Source organism: Amia ocellicauda, chromosome 22 (assembly GCF_036373705.1).
Source record: "Amia ocellicauda isolate fAmiCal2 chromosome 22, fAmiCal2.hap1, whole genome shotgun sequence".
In the NCBI taxonomy this organism is placed as follows: Eukaryota; Metazoa; Chordata; class Actinopteri; order Amiiformes; family Amiidae; genus Amia; species Amia ocellicauda.
In genome coordinates this window covers 1,254,786-1,280,901 of record NC_089871.1, presented here as the reverse complement: position 1 = coordinate 1,280,901, position 26,116 = coordinate 1,254,786, and the positions used below count along the sequence as shown (strand labels likewise).

The 26,116-nt window shown below is 53.3% G+C and overlaps 2 protein-coding genes across 4 annotated transcripts in view; both read right to left on the bottom strand.

Annotated features, from left to right (window-relative positions):
* Nucleotides 1-1,102: 1,102 nt before the first annotated feature.
* On the bottom strand, nucleotides 1,103-15,040 carry cux1b (cut-like homeobox 1b). Its single transcript, XM_066695524.1, has 9 exons — nucleotides 4,855-15,040; nucleotides 4,479-4,542; nucleotides 4,052-4,164; nucleotides 3,821-3,937; nucleotides 3,615-3,698; nucleotides 3,411-3,467; nucleotides 3,252-3,332; nucleotides 3,091-3,155; nucleotides 1,103-2,730 (listed from the first exon to the last, which is right to left on the bottom strand). The coding sequence occupies exons 1-9, from the start codon at nucleotides 5,113-5,115 to the stop codon at nucleotides 2,670-2,672; spliced, it is 903 nt and encodes a 300-aa protein (XP_066551621.1). The 5' UTR covers nucleotides 5,116-15,040; the 3' UTR covers nucleotides 1,103-2,669.
* A 1,103-nt stretch (nucleotides 15,041-16,143) lies between these two features.
* The window catches only part of cux1a (cut-like homeobox 1a), a 116,165-nt gene continuing 106,192 nt past the window's right edge, over nucleotides 16,144-26,116 (bottom strand). For all 3 annotated transcript variants that reach the window (XM_066695519.1, XM_066695521.1, XM_066695520.1), the window contains 4 exons: nucleotides 23,017-23,286; nucleotides 20,829-21,017; nucleotides 17,905-18,172; nucleotides 16,144-17,713 (listed from right to left, as the gene is read on the bottom strand). In XM_066695519.1, coding sequence (XP_066551616.1) covers nucleotides 17,233-17,713; nucleotides 17,905-18,172; nucleotides 20,829-21,017; nucleotides 23,017-23,286 — 1,208 coding nt within the window. In that variant the 3' untranslated portion in view covers nucleotides 16,144-17,232. The remainder of the gene's footprint in view (nucleotides 17,714-17,904; nucleotides 18,173-20,828; nucleotides 21,018-23,016; nucleotides 23,287-26,116) is intronic.

Below are 26,116 nucleotides of genomic sequence, written 5' to 3'. Positions count from 1 at the left end.
AACGAGGGACCAGAGCGGCGTTCCTGCTGCCGGGCGACCCCCGCAGTCCGGGGAGAAGCCCAGCCAGCCGGCCGCCTCGTTACTCATTAATCGCGTTATAAAAGCACTGGGACGTCAGTGCTGGAAGAGCGGCAATGAATAATTCAGCCTCTCTGAAAGAGCACGTCTGTCCAGGGAGCTTTTACTCGATGCTCGGCCAGAGAGAGAGGAACCGCAGTTACACCTAACGAGAGCGAGCGAACGGAGAGCGGGGGTCAGGGGGTCACAGAAAACCCTTGGGCCAATCGGATTGGGCTGTGCTGATGGGGCGTGTCATCGGCTTTTTGTTACTACTACTGAGGCCTTGGACAGCTTTCACGGGATCAATATTCTGCAGGACAATTAAGACATGGGCAACACACACACACACACACACACACACACGCACACACGTACACATGAGGGTATGAAAACAAAGATACAGGAGAACGGCAGTGTAAAAAACACTGAAATAAAATCTAGGGCAGATTAACTCTAAGACACCAGATATGTAATTTCTCTGGATCGAAAAACACGCTCGCTCTCTCTCTCAGTTGTTTGCAGTGCAGACGTGTGTCAGGGTCTGAAGAGGCCACAGCTCAGTGCGCGGGTCCCCAGTGCTTAATAAACACGCTGTCAATCACCCGGATCGTCTCCCTGCAGATGGAGGCCGGATTCCTCTGCCCGTCGTGTGGCTTAATGAAAACATCAGAGCGAGTTGCCATTGGCACGAACCTCTATTCCCCAATTACCCTCCACTGCAGGACCTGCTCTGGTTATGAGCCGCCGTAGCCCTGACTGGGCCGGTGCTGCAGAGCACACGCTGTGAATTTGGTATAAATAAACGAACAAGCACGATGGGTTGAATGGCCTCCTCTCGTTTGTAAACTTTCTTATGTTCTCATGTTCTTATGTTCTTAAATTAAAGGGCAGGACAACAGCTCTGGATTTATTTAGTTTTAAACAGAATCCTGCCTAAAGAATGTAAGAAGGTGCTGCAACAACACCAAGCCCTAAACAGAGCAGCCACTAACCCAGCAGCATCTAGGACCAGATGAGGACAAACGAGGCCAGAGACACAGAGTGAATTGCTTAACTTTTATATTGTGCTACAGCAGAGAGGGAAAGCGTTTTGCAATCAGGAAAACAGCACAGACAGCATCTTGAAAAAGAAAAAGAAAAACAACAACACAAAACAGGGTCAGAAAGTGTTGGGCTTCGGAAAACGCCTGAAACAAACACCTCGGAGCGGGAGCGTCTCTGGAGTTGCTGCGGAGGGAGTCTCAACAGCGCTGCACTGTGAACCGTGTGCGACTCGAGTTGTGTAACTGGCCCCCGAGTCGGCGTCTCACGGAGCCCAATCTGACCCGGAGGACAAACGGCACTTCCTCTCGGGATTTAAATATCGCCCGCATGCAGGATTATAATGTCTATCCAATAACTAGCGTACAATTCACCCTGAACAGCAACACACACAGACACACCGCAGCGGGTGAGAGGAGGCTGAGCCCAACGCGGGTGACAAAATCAACGTCTCTCCCTCCTCATGGGTCTCTCTCTGCCCAGTGTTCCTCTAGCGTGTGTGTGTGTAGTGTGTGTGTCTGTGCGTGTAGTGTGTATGTCTGTGTGTGTGCGTGTGTGTGCGTGTGTAGTGTGAGTGTAGTGTGCGTGTGTAGTGTGAGTGTGTGTCTGTGGTGTGTGTCTGTGCGTGTGTAGTGTGAGTGTGTAGTGTGAGTGTAGTGTGAGTGTGTGTGTCTGTGTGTGGTGTGTGTGTAGTGTGAGTGTGTGTAGTGTGTGTGTCTGGGTGCGTGTGTAGTGTGTATGTCTGTGTGTGTGCGTGTGTGTGTGCGTGTGTAGTGTGAGTGTAGTGTGCGTGTGTAGTGTGAGTGTGCGTGTGTAGTGTGAGTGTGTGTCTGTGTGTGTGGTGTGTGTCTGTGCGTGTGTAGTGTGAGTGTGTGTAGTGTGTGTGTGTGTAGTGTGTGTGTAGTGTGAGTGTGTAGTGTGAATGTGCATGTGTAGTGTGAATGTGCGTGTGTAGTGTGAGTGTGTGTGTGTAGTGTGAGTGTGTGTGTGGTGTGTGTGTGTGTGTAGTGTGAGTGTGTGTGGTGTGTGTCTGTGTGTGTGTGTAGTGTGTATGTGTGTGTGTAGTGTGTGTGTGTGTGTAGTGTGTATATGTGTGTGTGTGTGTCTGTGTGTGTGTGTGTCTGTGTGTGTGGTGTGTGTGTCTGTGTGTGTGGTGTGAGTGTCTGTGTGTGTGTAGTGTGTGTGTGTAGTATGTGTGTGTGTGTGTGTGTGTGTGTGTGTGTATGTGTGTGTGTGGTGTGAGTGTCTGTGTAACAAATTAATCCCCCCACTGCCCCCCTGGATAATATAAGCCAATAACATATCAGATGCAAACAAGTGTCTACAATCCTCCGCTTAAATCTGCAAACCTTAAATAACCATAATTAAGTCTTAAACTAATTATAATATGGAAGAAAATAAAAAAAACCCCAAAAAAACAGCCCGAAAACAGTAACAAAGCCCACAGATGTTGGTCCCTTTCAGCACAGGGGAATCGATCGGATGCTCTGGCTATGCAAGCGTGAAGCGGGGAGTCTCCCTCTAGTGGCGCGGCGCTGCGGGAGAGGAGATCCGGCCCGGCGATGACATCACTGCCACATGTCCCCGTTCTCCCCGTTCTCGTGGAAACGGTGCAGGTGGTCCGAGTACCTGGGGGGGCAGCAGGGGACAGAGGTGAGCGCAACAGTGACACAGCTCTTCAACCCACCAACACCCTGACACACACACACACGACAATAATACCGATGTGCATACATTTTTTCCCCCCAAGACACACACATGTTTTTATGTAATTATATTCCCCTCTGTCTTCAAATCCAGTCACAATCTGGCCGGTGTTACAGGTAATAATTAGTTCAATTAATTAATTAGAAAATGAAGTGGAGTGAAATGCAGATGCCGGACACTGTTGTGGTGGTGGGGATTTATTGGTGTTGGTTCACTGAGAAGTGCTGGGAACAGGCAATCACACACCGAGGGACACACAGACTCAGACCGAGGGACACTCACTTCTTGGCGCAGTAGGCTGTACAGTCTCGTCCGATGCTCTCACTCCATGCAGTCTTGTACAGCACCTACACAATACAGAGCACAGGACATCAACACACACACTGTCCCCCCAAGCACTGTCCCCCGCAGACACCCGAGACGAAGACGAAGTGTTTCCTCACCAGGAAGACCAGGCAGTGCAGGAACAGGGTGTAGAAGAAGGCGATGGTACGCGCCATCTTGTTGGACAGGATCACGCGGCCCTGAGACGCACACAGCTGTTAGACACACACCACGACCCATATCAAACCCCCCGCACTGCCCCGAGGTCACAAACTCACCATGCTGAGAGTGGCCTTGTCCCAGGGGCTGAGGCTCAGGTAACGGCGCTGGCGCTCCTTCCGAGAGAGATCGAGAGAGAGAGAGAGAGAGAGAGGGCGGTCAGATACACACTGACAAAGACAGACACACACAAGGATATAAGATCACACGCAATCAGTGACAGACACAGGGTTGCACACACACACACACACAGTGGTACTCACCCTCTTGCTGAAGGAGGCGAAGGGGTCCAGTCTCTCTTCATACTGCGAGGAGTAACGCAGCACTGTGTCATCACTGCCCGAGGCCTGGAGGGGAGAGACACATACACACCTTCAGCTCCTGAGGCACACTCACCAGGGGCTTTATTAACAGGGGACAGGGGACAGGGGACAGGGGACAGGAGAGGACAGGAGGAGACGGTACACACCCTGGCTGGGTAGCTCTGCAGGAACTTGATCTTCTCGTACAGTTTGATGTTGTCGGCCCGCAGGCTGTCCAGCTCACTCTGAAGGGCCTGCATGGTCTGCTGCATAGAGCGGCTCTCCTGGGGAGGTGAGGGAGAGAGAGGGAGAGAGAGGGGGTAAGAAATTATTATTCGTATTCTATTATTATCACAATATCTATTCTACTGGTGCAGTGGGAGTGGACGGTCTCTTACGGCCTCCAGCTCCTGGTTGCGCGCTCGGAAGCGCTCCCTCTGGCTGGAGATGATGGACAGCAGGGAGTCCATCTGTCCCTGGGGGAAGTCCACCTGTGGGGACACGGCCACACCTGCACGGGGACGGAGCACAGCGGAGTCAAGAGGACACAGCTGACTGACACACCTGGAGCACATTTCCCGTCCTGACGCTCACTGTGCAAATCTCTCATAGTTCTCCCCAATGCTCTGTGGCCCCGGGGCCCCAGGCCAATGGATCTGCTTCCTAAGATGGACTCTGTATCCCTCTGCCCTTCTGTTCTGCCTACTGACACTTTGACCGTTGGCCATCTGACCGGCGAATCCACCGGCCCCCGAGCCCTCAGCCCAGAGGAAGCCGTCCCGGGGTTTGGACACCCTGCCTGGATACGAAAGGAAGAAGTCTTACCAGAGAAGAGCGCGGTGGCCTCCTTGATCGGCTCAGGAATCTCCAGATGGCTGAAGTCCGCCCCCTGACGATAGAGCACAAATTTCAGTGTTAACCCTAATTACTGGCTACTCCTCCACACCCCCGGCCCACAACGTCCTCCACCGCCAACAGAAACAACATCACTTACATCCCTGTTTCCTCGTTTGTTTTTAGTTTCCCAATCTGAACGTGAACGCAAATGAGGAACCTAGAGACCCAGGGGAACCCGACGATGCGCCAGCTGTGAAGGCACTTCCTTGTTCCCTTGTTCCCTGCATCCTTCTCGATTCCGTTTTTTCATTTCGTTTCTCAGCCAGAGGAACGGCAGTGGGACCCATCCCCCCATGGCACCCACCTCGGCGTCGGGCCGCTGCAGAGACGACATGGACTGGACCGTGCTGAGGTCATGCTCCAGTTTCAGGATGAGCTCCTTCTGCTCAGCGCCGGTCTGCACCGCCTCCGAGAAGTCCAGCTGCAGCTCCGCGTAACGGGCTGTCAATACACGCAAATGCAAGCACAAGCACACACAAACGCACACGAGCACGCACACACACACATGCACGAGCACGCGAATACACACACACACGCACGCAAACACACACACACACAAATACATGCACACGAGCACACACACACACACAGACACGCAACCAAGCACACGCACACACAACACACAAGAAAACAGATTTTTACAGGATCAGATGAAAACAGATTATTGAGACTTGAGGAAGAGGATTTGAATATAACACAACCTACCCATTTCTAGGCTTTGTGTGTTTGTGTGTGTGTGTGTGTGTCCGTGTGTGTATGTGTGCGCGTGCGTGTGTCTTTTTAAAATGGTCAAAATGGTAAAAACAACAACCACAAGCAGCAAAATGGACAAAGTTTAACTGTCACCCACTCCAGTGATTTTTTGTACCTCCCCGAGTGCAGGGACCCTGGGGAGGGACATGACCTGCTGTCCCAGAGAGCAGCCAGGGGCCACAGGGCAGGGCCGAAGCTGAAGCAAACCACACTGCACGCACGGCCTTTTATCAATTGAGTCTTTCTAAATGCAACACAAATCAAAGGCTTGCAGTGAACACGTGTGATGAACCCAGTACGGCACTCGAATGAGGAATCACTTCCGAAGCAGCCCTATGACAGCTTCCTGCCGCAACATCCTGCGCAGTGGAGGCGAGATTGCGGACGGTGTCCTGCAGGGGTCAGTGCTTGAGCAACACGCCTCTTGAGGTTAGAGGTACGGCAGCACTAGGGGCCTCCAAGGGGACACAGCACGACTGAGGACAAGTAGGGGGCCTGGAGACGCACCGGAACCTTAACATTTTTGAATTTTGCAAAAACAGCTAGATTCCAGGAAGAGGCTCAGACTCATGACTGAACACAGGACCTCAGGGGAGAGGCTGTTAGAAAGCGGGTCAACGCACACGGAGGGGCGTGATGTCACAGGTCGACGGCCATGCTCCGGTACACAGAGCCCCCCGGGCTGTGCAGAACCCCTGCCCCGACACGGACCGCACCGCAGACACGCAGCGCTGACCTCCTCATGAATAAACACACCACCAGGCAACTTTGTGTTTGTATAAAAGATATTTACTTCAATTATCACACCTAGGGTGCTAGTGAATAATAATAATAATAATAATAATAATAATAATAATAATAATAATAATAACAATAATAATAATAATACATTGTGTGAGTTTCATACAGTGATATTGCTTCTCCATATTGTATAGGGACTGTCTTACAGTGCTGAGAACACACAACAGACAACATGTTAGAAAACAAACAAAACAAACTGGAAAAAGATTAAAAACAAAATAACTGTCCTGGACGAAAAGAGAAGATCTGTTGATGGAGGGACAGCAAACAGGCAGCCTCTCTTAGAGCGATATAAAACAGACGGCGACCCGCTCAGACGGGGGCAGCGGCGCCGGGCGGCTCGGCCAGGAGAGACGCGCCGGCCCACCGGCTAACGTTCCGCCGGAGCTCGGAGTTCTTCGCCGGACTAACGGCCGTCTCTGGGATTCAGTCGAGTTGCCGTTCTGGGGTTTACAGTTGAATAAACCCCAGGAGGACCAACGGCACTACGGCTCTCGAGGCCGCGGAGCCGCCCTGCCCGGCGCCCGGGTCGCCACACAGACGCACACGCCTGAGCGTCCCACCGCCCCCCGAGGAGAAGGTCCTCTGGCCCGGGACGCCGGCGCTTCAGACAGAAAGAAGGTGAACTGCATGGAAACTCGTGGTCAGCTCAAGTGCGGCTTTCGCTCGGAAAGACACTTTTTGGTTGACTGGGTTTTCTGTAACAACAGGGTAGGAAACTTCAATGTGAAGTTTGGTAACAAAACACAAGAGCTTCACTTTAAATAAAAGGAGGAAAATAAAATGGAAAGAAAAAAAAAATTGCACAAAAAAGTTGAAACCCATTAGCAGCCACAGTTGTACAACGGAGGTCTCCACCCGGGCAAGAATTGGCAGCAGCGACGGTGGCCCCCGGTCCGCCAAAACATCCCTCAGGTAGAAAAGCAGACGGGTCTTTAAAAAGTAGCGCTTAAAAAGGTGGACAAAATCTCTCTCGTTTTTTTTTGGTATAAAATCTTGTTCCACCGGATTCTACCGATAAAACTCAGGTCCTTGGCTGACGCTGAGCAGCTAAATATCGCTCACTGGGAGAACGCTGGGCCGCTTGGGGCCCCCGCTGTCCCTGTGAGCGCAGGACTCGTGTCTGAAAGAGGTCCGGACGTGGAGGGCCCCGGAGGACCCGATATTAAGGGCCGGTCAGTGGCAGGCAGGTCACCCGTTTCTATGGGTCTCTGTCTCGGCTGCCAATTCTTTTACAGGAGGGCTGGAGACCTCTGTCACTTTGCCGTTGTGAGCGAGCGTGGCCCCTTATTTCACCGTTGATAAAAGTAGTGTCCCTGTCTCTAAGTCATCAGCTGAAAAATATTCTTCTAGAAAAAAGACGGCTTATAAATCTGGTATAGTAGTAGTAGTAGTAGTAGTAGTAGTAGTAGTAGTAGTAGTAGTAGTAGTAGTAAAGTGATAAAAGGTGAAAGCGGTGGCGGTCAGCTCGTTACAACTCCGATGCAAATCGCGGTACAACAACCGTCTACAAAGGCCTAAGACTTTCCAATAGGACACGGCCAAGAAAATGACAAACCGAGAGGAAAGCAAATAAAGTGAAACAAAACCAAATCGAGTTAAATTGAAAGAAACAAACCGTGCCGAACTAGTGGGAGGGGTCCCCCCCACGCTCCCCAACAGACCAGAGATGCACCAGGCAGTGAGCTGTGAGTGACAGGGCTCAGCGAACCCCACAGCAGGGAGCGGACAGACAACAAGACGCATTCAAATCCAATTCGCACGATGAAGGGGTCGGCCAGATCCCTGCAGACCACAGATTGGCACTTCAGAGCGAGCAAAGGTGGCGGCAGCAGCAGCAAGGCACTCTGGGAGCTGTAGTCTTGCTGGGCTCCCCTTAACCCTGACTGACTGGCGGGCGCAATTTTGCTCAGGCTGCATAAAGACACTGTGGTGTCTCGGGGGAAGAAAGCAGAGCGCAGTGCCGCACGTCAGAACCCCGTCCACACGAGCAGAGGAAACAAATATTGTAGATTGTGGGGAAGGTGGGGGGTGCTTGATGTCCCCACCTGGCTGTGTGTATGTGAATGTGTGTGTGTGTGTGTGTGAGTTTGTGCACGCCTGGGCAGCACTGGGCAGTGAGGGTGTAATTGACTGTTGTAATTGGCAACAGAGGAACCGTTATCGGCCTTGACAATACGGGTCTACAAGCTGAGCTGATCATCTGTGGGGACGGGGTTCAGACGGCCGACACTGCCGCCCTGCTGCTGCTGCTGCTGCTGAGTTGCTCCCGCACTGTGATCTGGAGCCTGCAGGGGTCGATAAGCCAGCAGGCCGGCAGCAGTGGCTCAACCGGCTCTAGGAGTGCTTTACTTCTCTCTACAAGGGCCACAGAGGGCACACAGATTGGGGGAGGGGGTTAGCCAACCGTTTATTGCATGAAAACGTCTCAACGTGGGACAGTCGTGTCCTGGATCTTTACCCCGTGGTGTTGCCTTCTGTATCTGATAACCAACCAACCCCTAGGAGTGACAGGTAGACATCGAGCTCTTGTTGGTTTGCCGACCTCACCCGAACCCACGGCGCCAGCCATCCTCATGGCCACAGCGGACCCGTCCCCCAGCACAGGGACAGCGGCCACAGGGACAGTCCCTGTCTCAGCTCTGAGCCGGACGGGTGAGTCAACACTCCTCCAAGACACAAACCCAAACAGCCACCGGGAGTCACGGGAACACAAGCAGCTCAGGTGAAATGAACGATTCGCTCAGACAGCGGGGGTGGAGCGGGTGGACAACACTCACACTCACTCTCAGACACACAAACATACACACACCCACCCACCCACCGCTGCCTGCAAAAAACAAACCCCTCTGTAAATAAACCTCCCTGGATAACTCGTGAAGAGCAGCAACCCCAGCCCCGGCCTGAACCCCACAGCATAGTGCATCGCGTTGACAAACCGCCGTGCGCTGAACGCTGGACGGGCACACGCCAGCCTGGGGCACCGACTCCGCCGTCACACGTGCTGCTTCCAGCCGCTGACAGAGGGGAAAACAAACGCCTGTGGAAAACAACTCGAAAGACCTTGAGAAGCCAGCCAGGCTTGAAGAAACAACTGTGGGACGCGGCTGGATGCAAATCCGCGTTCAAAGTTAATGGGTTCAAGCTCTCGTTTTCTCAACGTGTTTTCTGTCCTGAAATTCATCGTGTAAGAGCGGACTTCGCCCGAGTCTCAGAGAACAGCCTGTCTGGTGTTTCCCAGCCCTGAGGGGGCGACCCGAGCGCGGCCCGGCGCCGCCCCTCAAGACAGCTTCAATACTTCAAGAAAAAACCCAAAACAAAAAACAACAACCCGTAGAAACGTTTAACAACTTGAAGAAACTCTTTCGCAGGATATATTTTATCTGTACATTTGTATATGACACTGTATAGAATCTCTATAGTAATTTGAGTCATTTCTATAGAAAAATATTTGCAAAGGGCAAAATCCTAAATTTTGTCCAAAAAAAGCCTATCGATCACACAAATAAGATTCGTCCAAGAGTGAAAACCTTTCCTTCTGAAGCTATGGATACACAACGTCCATCATCGCAATCCCAAGAGCCAACGATGCGGAGAAAAGTGTGTTGGTTGGTTTATTGTGAAAATGCCTAAAATGCCCTTTAGTATATAAACCAGTGTAACTTTGGGTGCTTGCTTCTGGACAGCGACAGGAGCTACCCCCTACTCGTAATAAGATGACTTTTCATCATGACCCGTTCTAAGACCAACTACAGATGAGTGCACATCTAAAATAGGGACCAATACAGTGAAATATCTGCCACAGCAATGACGAAAATAAAGTTAAAAATCAAATCTGAGACACAAGAGACGCGACTAGCGCTGACCTCCGCGAGACGACAAACCCCGTACAACAGACAAAACGCACAAATATATCATCTCGTTCTAGAGGTGGTAATGTTGATATGCTTTAAATTGTTCTTTTACATATGTATCTTAAAATAGAGTGTGTGTGTATATATATATAGATATATAGATATATATAAAAAAAACAAAAACAAAAAAAACAACTTCAAACTATTCTAACTAATAAAACTTCAAGGTTTCCATGTCAATCACAGGCGATTTGGTCCTTGCACATGATATTGCAGAAATGTAAGTGATACTGAATGAGTTCCTGCTGGTGAGGGACGCTGGGCTGCCGACGCACCCCCCCACAGCACTGTGTGACCGTAATTCACCTGACTGACGGCACCCCCGGACCCCCGGAGCCCCTCAGCACGAGGGCAGGAGCACCGGCAACGAGGGACAATATGGTGGGTCTGAAGTGACTGAAACGCCAACATCGGACAATCCTTCGCAGCACAACACGGTAACCGCAACGGGAATGAACGCACTGGGAACAAACCGCTCCCATGATCCAGATACAGAGGGATCAGACGCACACTGGGGGGCCGGCATGCCTCTGGTACTGGGTCGGCCAGAGTGCCCAAAGCCCGTCCCTGAAGCGATGAGCTGTGAGTCAGAGAAGGACAGACGCACAGCGGAAGGTGTGCGCCGGGCAGCGGCTTCGGAGACCGTTAATCCTGGCGAGTGAGAACAGCGAGGACGACACGGAGGCGAGAGACGCGGCGGTCTCTGCCTACCGATGCGAGCATGTCGGGGTTTTGCATAAATTCGGTTTCCCACAAGCGGAAGGCAGAGTTCTGATCACAACCAAACCACAGCCTAAGCCCCGCCAGGTGTCCGGCCACGCGGGGGTCGAGGTCTGGAGCTCTCAAACTCCGCCGGCTGGGGACGGAGGTGGACCCGAGGTGGACTCAACCTCCCTCCCCAGGATCCACACTGGACTCGCACCCAATCCCCTCCTTCTCCCCTGATACAGACACGTGACCACACATGACCCGCCCCCCCACCCCGAAGAGCTCGCCACGGCAAACCATCAGTGTGGTTCCCAGACACGTGTGTCAGTGATGAAGAGCGACTGGAAGACCCGTGTGCTGTGATCAATGCCACGACAGGGAGTGACATCCTTCTCCTCTGAGAGACTCCCTGAACAAAAGGCTACAGTGGCTGCCTGACCCGCCTGGCACTGGTCACCTGACTCGGCCCTGCGGACTCACAGAGGCCCCGGGCCCCGGCGCCGCAGGGCCGCTCACTGCCCTGTCCTTCACCTAACTAATAGATCTACTTTGAAAGAAAAAAAGGTGAAACAAACCTAAACAAAATAAATCAAACTAATAAATAGTTACAATGCTAATGACAAGAGAAGCTCTTTGACCAGACTGGCTCCAGGAGGCTTCACTTTTACTGGCAGATCTGCAGGCCGACTCCTAGATTAGCACCATCCCGCACAAATAAACCTGCTCCCCAAAAACACCACTGGTTTGAATTTCTCAAATGAAGTTTAAATCGTCGACACTGAATGTCAAGTCTGACCTGAGGATTCTGGGTTCGGTCTCTCTCATCAGCTAGTGATCGTTTGTAGAGACACGTGTCCAAACTCGCACTCGCCACGGGTGTTGTTTTTGGAGGCGGGCATTGCTAGTGGCGTGGCGTGTACATGATCCTCTCGATCTCCTGCACACGGATAGGAACACGGGGTTCAGCTCAGACTCTAGAGGTGGCAGCGACTGCACAAGACTGTGGATGTTGAGTACGAGCCCGACACGGACATGCTGGGGGAACTGGGCTGAAGGAAGGAACGGTTTAAACTCCCCAAACGCAGGTTCTTCAGCCCTCTTACTGCATTAGTTAAAGAGCAATCCATTAACAACCTCAAAACTGCACAAGGCCTGGATTGCTTCAAGGCACATGGCTGACTTCACAGCCTGGAGAACACGCTCTCAGACCGCTTAAGTGCTTCACTCGAATAATGGGACTTTTAAACACGGCATTAAAAAAACAATAACAAAAATCATTTGTATATTTATATTGATACACAGACTGGAAAGAGCAACGTCAGTCAGTCAGAAGGGCTACACTACCTGCGCAGGGCGAGGTGAACTGCCGCGGTGTGCAGTGTGCGTTAACTAACCTACAACAATCAAACCACTTTCATGTATTGTGCTTTTAAGAAACTGTTTAAGTGTTTAACTGAACGATCGCTGGACACAAAGACGAGTGCATCTCTCCCTCACCCTCCGTCTGAATAAAATCAAGCATGCCATTGTTCCCCTCCGATCTTCATTTGCTTTTCTCTGGAGCATGCGCAGCCGACCGCTGTGCGAAAGTGACGCAGTTTGGGAGGCGTGAGAATGGGGAACGGAAGCATGTGGCCCTGTGGGGACGGGGCCTCGGGAACCCCTGGCCCTAAGCCCTGTGAAGCCCTGGCTGGTATCTTGGCGTGGCTGGCAGGAGGAGTGGTGGCGCAGAGGGGGTGGGCAGTTCAGGGCTCTGGGAGAGCTTTGGTTTGTAACCAATGTGTGAAAGGCAAATGTGTTTAAAGGACCCGGCCGGCTGGACGCCCAGAGCAGGGGCCCGGTCCGGCCACGCTCACTCCGGGGTCGTGCTTCGTTTTGACGATGCCGCGCTCGGCCCTTCCGCTCCGGAGTAATTGCATTACTCTTGCTTTGCAAACGGGAGGGCCGGGCCGCGGGGAAGTGCTGCGGGTTTGTAACCACGCGCTTAAAGGCACATCGCCCTCCGGGCCGGGCCAGGCCAGGGTGTGGGCTGTGGTTGGGTCCGGTTTGCAACCGTGAGTCAAGGCATGCTCTCCCAGAGGCTGTGTCACCCCCCCCGTCTGGCTCCGAGTTGGAAATGCCAACTAGGTAGCGCCCGGTACCGAGCTACTCGGACTAAGTGCTAATTAAGTGCTTTGCGTTGGCTTCTGCACGCGGGCTCAGGGAGGTGGGACCCGTGTGCCTGAGAGCCAGAACCGCAGCTGAGAGAGGTTCTGGACCTGGACAGGGAGGAAGTGCTGGGAAATCAGACGTCTGGGATCAATACATCTAGTTATCAATCAGTAGCTCTACTGAACATGGCAGGGATATTAAAGACTCAGACGGATGTAAAACTTAAACTATAACCTGCCAGTGGTCTAAAATAATATTTGCATACATAACGAGCTAGAATATGATTTAAAAAATTGCCTCTCGGAGCAGAGGTGTGGACCGCAGCGCTTGTGCTTGAAACACCGTGAGCCGCGAGAGGTGAGGCCGGGCGTTGTGCCGACATGCATCTCGACTGAGTCGTTATTATTTTCTCAAAACAATTTTCCAAAGACGTGCAAGTCACCGTAAGTAAACAACATCATAAAGTACATAAACAATTCGCATCCTATTTACAACAGCTATTTTAAAAAAGTATTTTCTAAAAAACAAAAATCCTAAAAATTCATTTCGAATGTGTTCATGTGAACTAGATGGAGTGGGTGACACGTGTTAAGACACTGAGGACTGAGCGATGGGGAGGGGGGCCGAGGGATGTCTCTGCAACAGTGCTGCGCTCGAGCCAAAGCTTTGTTTTAAACTCTGTACGGCTCAGCATCTCTCTCCTCGGACCACCGCTCTGCAGAGCATCACTGGTGTTTACCATGCAACCGAATCGAATCGGTCGCCACGGACATGGACACGGCTCGGCCGAGTCACCGCTGAAGATCTCTGTCATGTACGGCAAAACGGAGGATTATTTAATAAACCACGTATATGGTTTCCGGCTTACAGAACCCAGCTTACAGTCTTGTGCAGCGCCACTCACCTCAGCCTGATCGGGAACCATGTGCAAATCCAAAGGCCTCGGCCTCGCCCTCTCTCTCTCTCTCTCTCTCTCGATCTATCCATCCATCTCTGTCCCTCTCTCCCTGGCCGGTTGCAGATAGAAAGTAAGTCTGCAGTCTGGACTGACCGTATGCAACAGGTTCTGGGTGTTGCATGCGAGGGAGACTTGTTCAGCGTCAGACGTTAGCTAAACTGAGGTGGCCCTGCCCAGCACTGCGCTGTTCCCCCACGGGCTGCACCGACTGGCCACAACACACCGGACCCTGCCTCCGCTACAGATCAGCAGGCTATTCTGATGAGGATTATTGTTTTCTGTTTGGTTCTTGTTCGGTTCTGACACGGAGTGTTTAGTTCAAACCAAAAACAAGCCGAAGGAGTCGAAACGGCAGCAGCCCAGCGGTGCGGAGCGAACGGAACGCCGCACTCGGACAGGTGCAAGATGGCGCCACTGGTAAGAGAGAGACGACGGTCTCCGAGAAAGATACACACAGCATGCAGGAAACAGTACGTCGTCTCCGAAGGGGTGAGGAGGAGGAAAAACAGAAGAACTAAACCGACAACTTCAAAACAATAAACAAAACCACTTATCAACATCCGACTGGAGTCCAATCAAGCGCTCTGTACTTCTGCCATCTTGAAATATCGTTGAAATGAGTTCTAACGCGGACAGAAAAAGAACAGAAACACGCACAAAAGAAAAGTAAAACCTGTAACATTAAATCATGAACTGCGAATGCACCATATAATGCTATCATCATCATCAGCTGTTTCTTTTTTCTCTTAAAACAATATAAATGACACTGTCAAAATAATCTTCAGAATTCATTAATATACATGTATGACAACTACATCTTGTAAATATATCGCAATACTGCCGGCAGTCTATCAGTCTAAAAAAAAAAAAAAAAAAAAAAGGTAATTTGCCCCCTTATAATCCCTTCCATAACAAACAGACAAAAATAAGAGACATCAAATTAAAAATACAGCACCTATAAATAAGCAAAACGAAAAAAAAAAAAAGAAATCCATATATACTGAAATCATCTATCATACGTCTTTAAGATATGGCGATAAAAGAAATCTAAAAATCAGCTACGTTGTAAGAAGCCATCGATCGATAAAACAGCTTATAACACGGAAAGGGTGGCAGTTGTGCACGCTAAATGTGCGCAGGTACATACAAAACCCACACAGACTTATAAAATCTCACTCGCTCGCTCTCGCTCTCTCTCCCCCCCCCCCCCCGGCGCGCTCGCCCCACGCACCCCACACTCACACACACGTATAGACGAGGCGGGCGGAGGCGCGGTGGGCCGGGCGGCGGGGGGCTCGGCTCGTGGCTGGGGGGCTGTGTGTGTCGCTCCGTTTGTGCATATGCTGTCCAGGCCGGCCGAGGAGACGGGGGTGAATTCACAAGCACTGATTATAGATGTAGATTTGAATGTGTCCCCCTGATTGAGATGGAATATATCCACACAAGGTCCCCTCTCCACCAAACCCTTCAGAGGATGGTTCGACTTGATGCATCACCAGATTAACCGTTTTTGTGCCATCTGTGGCGTGCCTCGACTCGGAGCTGCAACACTGGGGAGCACCGCTGGCTGCTCTCCCCGACTCCTGTCCCTGTCCGTGGGTGTCTCAGCAGTGCGTGTGAAAGAGCCTCGGACGGCCCGTGTGTGTGTTTGCGTGCGGTGGCGCGCCCGTGTTGGGACAGGTAAGTTGGGCGGCACTCCTGGAAGACACGCTTTGGCATTAAACACCCGGGTCACCATCAGCACTGGTGAGGCGCGGCTGCCTTTGGCCCTGCCCTGACCCGACTCCCCTCGCGGCACGGCTCTGGGAGGTGCTGGCGATGCATCGTTGACCCCCAAGTCGGTGGTTTGGTTAAAAGGGTGACGCTGTGTCAGTATATTCCACTGGAGTCGGCAAAGGGGAGCGGGCAGCGCCAACCGCGGAGACAAAGTCTGCAGACCGTTTCTCTGTGGCCGGCGCTGCCCGCTCCCCTTCGACATGCATGCACACGCTTGCACCCACAAGAGGGAGTGTTCCTGCTCCGTCACACACATGTAGACACACACGACCCCCCGGCAGCCATGGTGGCACACAGCACGCCTCTCCAGCACGGCCGAGCGCCGCACCCCCCCACCGGCCGCACCGCCGGCCCGAGCATGAGGTCTGAACAGCGTGTTTTTGTGGTTAGAGGTTAAAAAGCATTTTTTTTGTTATTATTTTTCTTCTTTTCTTAAAAACACCTCGGTGTGTCTCAATATCCTTTTTCTTTTCTTCTCCTTTTTCCTGATTTTGGCCTAAAATGGAGTGTGTTAAACCAACGCCCACCGCGGCCCGACGAGACCCCGCAGTCAGTTAAAGCTATGAAATAAATGTGCACTACTTAGCAAGAGCTCTAGTTCACGCAACGAGAAATAACACTAACTCAGCTACCACACGATTCTTTTTTTTGTTTTTTTTTGTTTCCTGACATGACCTTTTGTTTTTTGTTTTTCCTTTTTTTAGTTAAAAAATACGTGAATTCATGTTTTAAAACAGCAAGTGTTCGTTTTTTTTTTTGTCTATTCCCCCCCACCCCCGAAATATCTAGGAATCCAAACTAGTACGTTTAGAGTCGACAGACTGTGCAATCTCTTAGTGGCAACCAAATAGCTATAAAAAACATTTTGCTTTTTCTCTTCTGTGGAAAAAAAAAAGAAAGGTTAAAAACAAGAGGACTCTCTCCTTGAAGTCGTCCATAGTGTATTGGAAATCTGTGGCCATCAAATGGCAGCTTGTGGAGAAAATCGGCATCTGGGGCGGGCGAGGGTCCCCCGCTCTCGCTCTGAGTCGCTCCGGTTTCCTCCGCTCTCCGTCGTGTCGCTGGATGCCGGAGCGTATTTTTGGAAAAAAGAAAAAAAAAAAGAAAAAGAACCTCCAAAACACACACGCGCACGCACACGCACACACACACACGGAAAAAGGCAAAAGTTGTAACAGTTACTCAGCTCGACAGTGTGGGGAAAAAGAGTCACTGAGGAGACGTTTCTTTTGTTTTAAAAACACGTCGAAGCGGCAGACGGACCTCGAAAAACGATCAAACGAACAAAACAAAAACAAAAAGATCAATTGCTTCTGTTGACAGTTTTCGTCCTCGAAACTGCACAATCTCCTGGATTTTAATGCTCCTCGCCTGCAGTCAGTCTCTGGTATCGTTTGCACCATTGGCCGATGGTGATCGGGCCCTGTGGCCAGCAGGGCGTGTAAGTGCTTTACTTAATAAAACCAGACCAAGTCATTGTTCAAACTTGCCCCGTCCCCCCCCAAATTATCTTTAAAAAAATCGCTTTTAGTTTTTCTGCGCATCTTTGCTAGGCTTTGCCTCGGCTGCAGAAAAAGACGAAACAATAGAGTCAGTCCCTCCCCTCCTCGAGTGCCGGGCCTCAGAACTCCCACTCGGATGGCTCCTCACGGCTCGCCGCTTTCTCCAGGCGGTGGATGATGTTGTTGAGGTTGGCAGCTTTCTTCTTTCTCAGGCTGCTGTCCCTGGGGTTCCTGGTGGCGGCCGGTGCGCTCTCGGGGAAGCTGAACAGGCTGGCGATGGCGCTGCCCTTGTGGCCGCTGGTGCCCGGCACGCTGGAGGCTGAGGTAGTGGCGTCCTGGGGGGCCGGGGAGCGGGCCGGCGTCTCTGGGCCGCCTTCCTCCTTGGGGTCGCCCCCCTCGCCCTCCGACGCGCCCCCGTACTCCTCCAGCCCTGCCGCCCCGCCCGGTCGGCCCTCCACCGTGCCGTCCGACTCCGTGCCGTCGCAGCTGTCGCCCTCACCCGCCTTGCTGACCCGACCCGAGGGGGAGCCGCCCTCGCTCGCCGCCCCCTGGTTCCCAGCCTGGATCTCCTCGATGAAGAGCTCCCGCCGGATACGCGACCTGTGGCACAAGAGAAACCCCGTCAGCGCCCGTCAGACGCCTCTGCTGCCCCACACGATTAAAACTCATCACCTACGTCTCAATTTATAAACATGCAGGGGCTCGAGGACTCTGATGACACGGGATATGAACACAGACGAGGCAAACATTTAAAACGGGAAGAAAAAGAAAATAAAGGAAAGGAGAGCCACCTGTAGTTGTGGAACCAATTGATGACGGTGCTGGTCTTGAGGTTGAGCTGGCTGGCGAGCTCCTCGATGGTCTTGGGCGAGGGGTAGGGCTTCTGCTGGTAGGCGCGTTTCAGGGCCTCCTTCTCCTCCGGAGCCAGAACCACGCGCGGCTTCTTCAGCTGCAGCTGCTGGTGCTGGGGGCTGCCCCCCTGGCTGAAGTCGGACCCCTGCAGCCCGCTGTCCACCGGCTGGCTCTCGCTCACCGAGCTGTGGCGGCGCTTCATGTAGGCTGTGGAGAGAAGATGGGGGGGTCAGGTGACACGCTCACACAAGACACACACTGACACAGCTAGACACACACAGACACCGACACCGGGAGCAGTTGCCAGAAATGCCGTCTCTCTCAAACAGCACCGGAGGCGGGACACAGCTTTATGACTCAAGCCAAAACAGCCAGAATTGAACAGCCTAAACACCGACAATCGGCATAACAGCAGAGAGTTTAAGATCACAAGGAGAGCGACTCTCAGCACATCACCCTGCATAGAGTAAGGGGTGACTGACTCCCCATAAGTGACCTGAACACTTGTTAGACAATTGCGTTGTTGCCCCAGTCAGCCTGCAGGAAGTCAGCAACTGGAGCCCAACAACACAGAGTGGTTGTGTATCGCCACCAGAGGGCAGCAATGTCAAAGGAAGCCGCCTGGAAGAACAGCTGGGCTGGTTCATGGCCACCGGTTGGCAGCACCGCAAACACCGTCAGCCCAGCGGCCTCGGCCCAGAGACGCACTCTTTCCTACGGAGGATCGAGACTGTGGGAGCACAGGCACACTGAACAGTTACACCCCAGCCCCATTTTTCTCACTGGGACCCTGGATGGGAGACGGACTACTTTTCGGTTTGCTACACAGAACGCCCCAGTGTACGCACACACAGACCAGAGGCCAGTCAACGCACACACGGGTCTGCGGGAGTGTAAGGGCGTGTGACACTTGCTCTCGGTGCCGTAACGGTGGGTGCAGGAGCTTCGCCGGCTCCTCTGTGTGAGTGTTTTCCCCTGTAGCGATTACAGGTCAAAAGCGCCGCCCCTTCCCAGCCGCTGACGTTCAATAGCTACTGAAACATATCAAGGCCTTACAAGGACAGAACTCGACGGCACCGAGCAGACGCTGCGTGGCCCAACTCCAGCGAACTCCCCCGGCGAGCGGCGCTGCCGGTAACCCCACATCAGTCGGGATGAGTCTCGGCAGCTTTACTTCATTCACTGTTTGGAGACGATTCAGGCGCAACGGAATATTTAACCTCAGGCCTCATTTTCGTCCTCCTTCGCTTCCTCTCTGAGTCACAGATTTGCTGCAGTTCTGAGATGTCTGCTCTTCCCTAGGAGACCAGTGGACACGGCACCCCGGCCCATGGCGGAGCGACTGAGCTCAGCATCCCTCCTCTTCACGCGGAGACCGATGAACACGCCACTGTGCGAGCAGCTGATGCCTGTAAATGTGTAGCAATACCTGATTGTATGTTTTCTTATTTATGGCATGGCTTATTAAAGCGAACAGAACAAGTGTCTTCTGTAGAGCAGCAGAGCGGCCGGGCCTGCAGGCTGTGGTACAAAGTGTACAGGAATGAAAAAGCTATAATATAAAAATAAAACAACTCCACACCTCTGGAGACGAACTCAAAACAAGGGAGCGAATGAACTGAGCTGAGCTGGGTTCAAGCGGGGAAAACAGAACAAAAGCAGAACCGCAGCAGAGGCCCATGTTCCCACCTGACCAAGGCGCTGAGCTGCACAGCCTGGACACAACCAGATGCACACTTGGCAGCAGCCCGGTTCACCGCAGTGCAGCGCGGCCCGGCAGCCATGCCGCACACAGCTGACTCACAGCCAGCAGGCGGTGCCCTCCGCAGCAGGCATGACGGGTAATGTCATCCTTACCCCGAGACGAGTGTTAAACAGGCTTAATCACTCCAAGAATGTTCACTTGGCTTTTATTATTTAAATATATATTTAAAAAAAAGATGAATGCACTGGAGCCGAAGTAAGCGGGCCCTGGAGATCTTCCAGCATGTCATGTCTGATGAGAAGCCTGACATCTATCTCCCAGATCAGTCCCGACAGCGCCGAGGAGCCGCACGTGCAGCGGGATGTGCAGTTTATGTGCGGCCCGGAGCCAGGCTGTCTCGGGCTGACCGCCGCGTTCACGTGAACCCAGAGGAAGAGCCACGGCATGGGGGACGAAACGCCAGGCCCTAGGACAGCACGGGGGGATGGAGGCAGAGACACTGACCTCAGGGCGGCAACGATAACAAAACGACTAAAAATAACTTCTAAAATAAATGCATAAATAAGTAGAAGGGAGACTATAAAAGGATTCATCCCTGTTTGCCGAGCACCGCCACCCTGCTCACGCTCTCCGGACGTCTCTTCCCTACCGACGTACTGTTGAATGGGAATGAGGGTCCAGTGCAGCCGGCGCTGTTCGCTGGTCGGTACAGGCTGGACCTCTGGAGTGCTACTGTAACGCATCAGTGATGGGAGTTGTGTGTGTGTGGTGTTGGAGCACTGAAATGTCATCTATGCTAATTTCCTCCACTGACATCAGCTGCTCTTTCAGCCAACAGGGCCGACCCAGGGACCCGGCGTGGGGGAGTCCTTGGCCCTCGCCACGGCACGTCTCCAAGGGCACCGCGACGGGCTGCTACGCCGGACAGGGTCTCGGCACAGACAACACAGTGGGAGGCGGGGAAGGGGCACGACCACCGCCTCCCCGCTGGGCACAGGGCAGAGGGACAGAGCGCCGGGGCGGTGGCAGGCCGGGGCAGGAGAAGAGAGGGAGTCACACGGGGGCAGGGGGTGAGCGGGAGAGTGTGTGAGTGAGGTGTGAAGAGGGAGAGAGAGTGAGAGAGCGGGGTGCGGGGGGGATGGGGTGGCAGTTGATTACCTTTCTTCTCCATTCTCTTCATGTCCATAAGCTTCTCCACGTTTCGGGGGTCGCTGAGCCAAAGCTGCATGCGTACAAAGGGCTCCCTCCCCTTCAGGCTGAGTTTGTGCCAGGGTTTGGGCCGGGCCAGGAGGTCCGAGACAGAGCCCTGGGTCAGGCCTAGGATGGTCTCCCCAAACAGACGCTGCCCTGCGGAACACAAGCACAAAGAGACGGAGGGGCGTTAACCCAACACTCTCCAGCCCTGTGGCGGACGCGGCGTCGTGAGGCGCTTTCAAGGGCACGTTGGTGTTCCCTTGCTGACCGCCACGGCTGCCCCTGACTGGCTGGATTGGTAAACCCTGAAAGGGGGCGGGTGGGGTGGTGGGGGGGAGGGGTATTGCTTGGGATTTTTCACCAAAAATAAAATAAATAAACAAAATAAAATCCCACCCCCCACCCCCAATGCAGCTCTGATCAGGTCGATCGTGTTGCAAAGTCTTCTCTCCACAGTTGCGTGATGTTGGCGTGTGGCCACACCTGAGGGAGAGAGGGGTCTCACCGGGGCGCCGTGCCACAGTGCCAAGCCTTCTCTTCAGCCTCCTGATGAAGAGGAAACCCTGAGGAAGAGCTCAGACCTGCAGCACACGAGGTCTTCACCCAAAATCATCAAGATCAGCCATTTGCCACGATCTGAACCCCACCCCACCTGGCAGAGCAGCAGTTTAAAGCGCCTCCACAGCGCCCCCCCCACGGTGCCAGAGCGGGACACGAAGGAACAAATGCACCGGCCCGGACCTGCAGCCTCACAATGGGCAGAAACGCCTCTGCCGCTGTGACTCCCCAACCTCACCAACATTTTCATTTTCTTAACATGTTTTTGATGGAAAACAGAAACCTCACCATGAAACTCCCCTGGCAGAAGACAGACAGACTCTGACCACCTCGGACCATCTATGTAAGATGCACCGCGTGTAACGGAATAATACTTCCCCCCGGCCGTTCCTCTGACGGTCCTTTTCACAGGAAGTCTGTTTCTCACCAGGGCCGTTTGCCTCGGCACGTCATTTCAACAGAAACCGCATCTGTACCAGACGTACGAACAGTCAGAGACAGATCAGCTGCTCCTGCCAACGGACCGCGTGAAGCGCTTGGACGACGGTGGGCTCTGAAGGCCGGTCACGCTCAATCACCGACTGTTCGACCGGGACTGTGAGGGGCCGGCAGCCCGGCCTCCCCGCCCCTCCACACAAAGCCTCACAACGAACAGGGCAGCCCTTCTGAATGTCAGACGGCCATTGCATATATTTATGCCCCAGAAAGACACTCTTGACAGCTACAGGAGTTATGGACACTGGACTATCTAGCTGCTACGTGTGAATAAACATGAGGAGACCAAACACTGGAGTTCACACGGACATTGAAGGCCGAAAATCCTTGAAAACAAAGGAAGGCCTTTTCACAAGGCCAGGTGATCGCAGGTCAGAGGTCAGAGGTCAGAGGAATCATTTCTGCCGCACGGCCCGGCAGGGCATAGACGCACAATCTGCCGTCGGAAGCCGAGTAATCACCGGACAGCAGATGGTCAAAATCAAAAGAAGATTCCTTTGTGCCGGACGAGATTGGTTTCTGTTTGATTGGAAAACTTCACAAAGCAACTGTCTGTCTTAAACACGCACACAAATCCCATTGTCTTAAATCTCTCCCACAGAACATCTCACTGGCTGCGACTGCAGGACAAAACGTCAACAAGCAATGTGTGAGGCACCGAATGAGTTATAATCCAGGTCAGAAGCCAGATGGAGATTCCTGCACCTCCCAACTGCCAGGATAGACCCCACTCTCACACTTAAAGCCAACAAGCACACAAATCCGCACGCGCACACACACACACACACACACACACACACACACACACACACACACACACACACACACACACACACACACACACACACACACACACACACTCAGACACACTAACACAGTTCACCCAAAACAGCATCGTTATCAACACACCAGAGGGAAGGCAGACCGCTTATGATCTGAACTCCAGTGAGACCAGAGGCTCGACAGACACACCGCACAGCCAGATGAAGAGCATGCCCCAACACCTGCAGGCCATACGCGCAGTCCACGCATCCCCACAGGCTCCTCTGGGGATCGGACCGGCCACCGTGTTGCTGCACAGACGGACGGGCGCACTCACCGAGGTTGTTGTCGGTCAGGACCTCCTTGACCTTCTTGGTGATGACGTAGGTGTCCAGCTCGGGGGACATGGCCACCATCTCCTGGATGCTGAGGCCGGAGTGTCCCGGGGCGGGCAGTGGCGTGCCGGGCTGGGACTCGGAGGGCTCGCTGGGCTCGGCAGCGGGGGGCTGCGGCGCGGGCTCCCCCAGGCTCTTCACCGACTCCTCTGCCGAGCTCAGCGGGGACTCGGGGGCCGGGCTGCAGCTGGCGGAGGTCTTGGGGGTGCTCTCTGGAAAGACAGGGTGGAAGCACGTCAAGAGACGCACACACACAACACACAGACGGTGAGCAGCACTCGCCACTCGGACACAACTGTAAAGCCCCAGACTCCGGCGCGGTGAGGCTGTATGCACCGCGCGTTCGTGCTGAAAGGCTTTATTTTATTTTCTATTCCTCCACTGTCAGCTTGTAATTCTTGAGAGCGCAGAGAGTCCCAAATCACTGGCATCTCACCCCCCCTCCACTGATCATGTCATTTTAACCTGATTTTCCATTTTGCTTTTTCAACAGCTGGATAATGCTCCATTGCACGCCCTATCAGTTTCCTTCGCAATAGATGACTGTCAGCAGGTCGGTTGAGAGCGGCTGCGCAGGAGCGTCTGCAGCACCCCCGCTGCGCTGAGAGACATGGAACTGGCGCGGGACAGTGGCCGGGACGGTGGGACGTGGGACAGCAGACAGGTTGCGACTCAAGAGGATCACAAGAATAAGGCGTCCTTCACACAAAACTTGACAGGTTAATTTATTAATTTAAAAATCAGTGGTAAACTACAGTAATCTGTAAGTGCTGAGGCCCAACTTCCCCCCCACAGACACACAGCCGCTGACAAGATCTGTTCCTCTCCTCTGGGGCCCCCGCTTTGATAAAACCATTTCTTACACAATCGGATGTGTGCCGTGCAGTGAGAGGCCCTGACCTTGAGCGCTGGGGGAAAGAGGGCCGCGGTGGCCCTGTGGTGCGTCTCTGATCGGGGGAGCAGTTCACTCATCTCTGTGCATGACGGGAATCCTCTCTCCTCTCTGCCCCGTGTCTGTCTGCTGCGTGATGCATCGTCTCCCTCTCTGTGTGATGGATGATCTGTACGGCACTGCGAGATTGTGTTTGATAATAATGTAATAATGATAACGCAGAGTCGCAGGGCTGGAGTCCGAACACAACGCGCTGCTCTTAAACTGGGGGTGCCGCGGTTTTTAATGTGGTGATGGGGGGGGTGTGTGTGCTGAGAACGCGCCCCGGTCCCGCCCGGATGCCGGAGCGGCTCGGCACATCATCAGTCTTGCCTACGCGGGCCTGTCAGGTACGCCACGTGGCGCGCTGTGACGAGGCCCCGGGCTGCATGTTTTAACCCACGCCAAGGTCACCCCACCAGCCCGTGCACACGACAACATACCGGAGAGGGGAAGGGCCGAGTGTGTGTGTGAGAGAGTGCGTGAGTCTGTGTGTGCACTGATTTCATCCCAGTTTCTGCTTCCTCAGATTGGTTCTCTCTCCCCCTCTCCCTCTCTGCCAAGCCCCTGAAGGCGCTACAATCCCTGCCAGCCGTCTTCCTCAGTGACACTGGCCCTGCCTTGGCCGCCCTGAGAGCCCTTGAACCCTGGCCACGTTACTACACTTCCTGAACAGCACTCAGCCGGGGAATATAGTGCCCTGAACCTGTGTGCCCCCTACTGCACCTCTCATACAGTACAGCCGACAACTTCCCCCTCGCCCCCCTCGCCGCGGCGCTGGCACTGCTCAGCTCCAGCCTGTCTGAGTGGATTAAACATCACTCTCAAACCCTACTGGTGAGAGTCTCCTGAAACACACTAGATCCGGCACTTTCACATCGAGTTGTGCTCCAAAAGCTCAGCGGTGACTGAAGCCGCTCCGCTACTGGACCACAAGGGGTGGGGGGGGATTACATACACACGTCTGAAGTGATCTGACACGGCAGCCAAGGAAGTCAGTCAGGGAAGACGAGAGAGACCGATTCTCCGCAGACCACATGCGTCCAATGATTATTTTAATAGTTCTGAGAGCAGCACTAAGCGCTCATCGACACAGAGGAGTCATGTGACTTGCCACACTGTGGCCCCTGCTCCCGGAGAAGCCAAGCACCCCCACACCGGCTGTGAGGGCTGCTATGAACACACTACACCAACTCAACGTCTTGTCTGCTAACGGCTCTATTTATATAGTAACTCGAGTATGAAAACTGCTCTTTTTCACACTACCAGTTTAAACTCAACCCTTCATTCCTGCATAACAACAGGGTGATTACTAAGGCTTGTGGGGGGGACAGTGTCCACCATTCTGGCCCTTATTATTCCACCGCTGGGTGTGAAGGCCTCCCTGCCCCACTGGTGGCTGGCGCGGTGACCCTGCCTGGCTCTCTGGGGACCGGCTGCCTGCCTGGCTGCTGCAGCCCTGAAGAGAGCAGTCCGGGGAGCCGTCATTTGCGATCATCTCCCTGCTGTGTCGGGGGGGGGGACAGCCGGGAGGGAGGCAGTCAGCTCATATCTGTGGCAGCGGCGGCTGGCCGGCTGGTGACATCTTCCCTGGCGGCGTGGCACGGGGCGCGAGGACGGGAGCAGAAGTGACAGGTTGTCCTGTTACACGGTGCCAGCGACCCAGAGCTCGACTATTCACAGAGCAGCTCCAGGGGGACGCGGGGGGGCGCACAGGGCTGATTTAACACTGAGAGAGATAGAGGAGGAGAGACAGGACACTGGAGACACATCCCAGCACACAGCTGCGCACAGTGCCCTCGCTGACACCGCAGCACAGAGACGAGAGGCTGGGGTGTCACCCTTTTCCTGCCGTGTGTTTTTTTTCTTCACCCCGTCATTCCCTTTCCCTCTCCCTTGGGTTTCGTTATTAAAAGCCACGGAACTCAGTGCCTCTTGTGCTGAACTCATACTGGTCTGGCAGTAAAGACACCTACTGCCTGCGTGTCTTGGTGTCTGGAGTCAAACCGTTTGTTGGCTGTAAGCTGTAAATAATAATAGTAATAATAATGGACAAGGGCGTCTGCTAAGAAATAAATAATAATAATAAAGTAAAACCGCTTCTGAAAAGG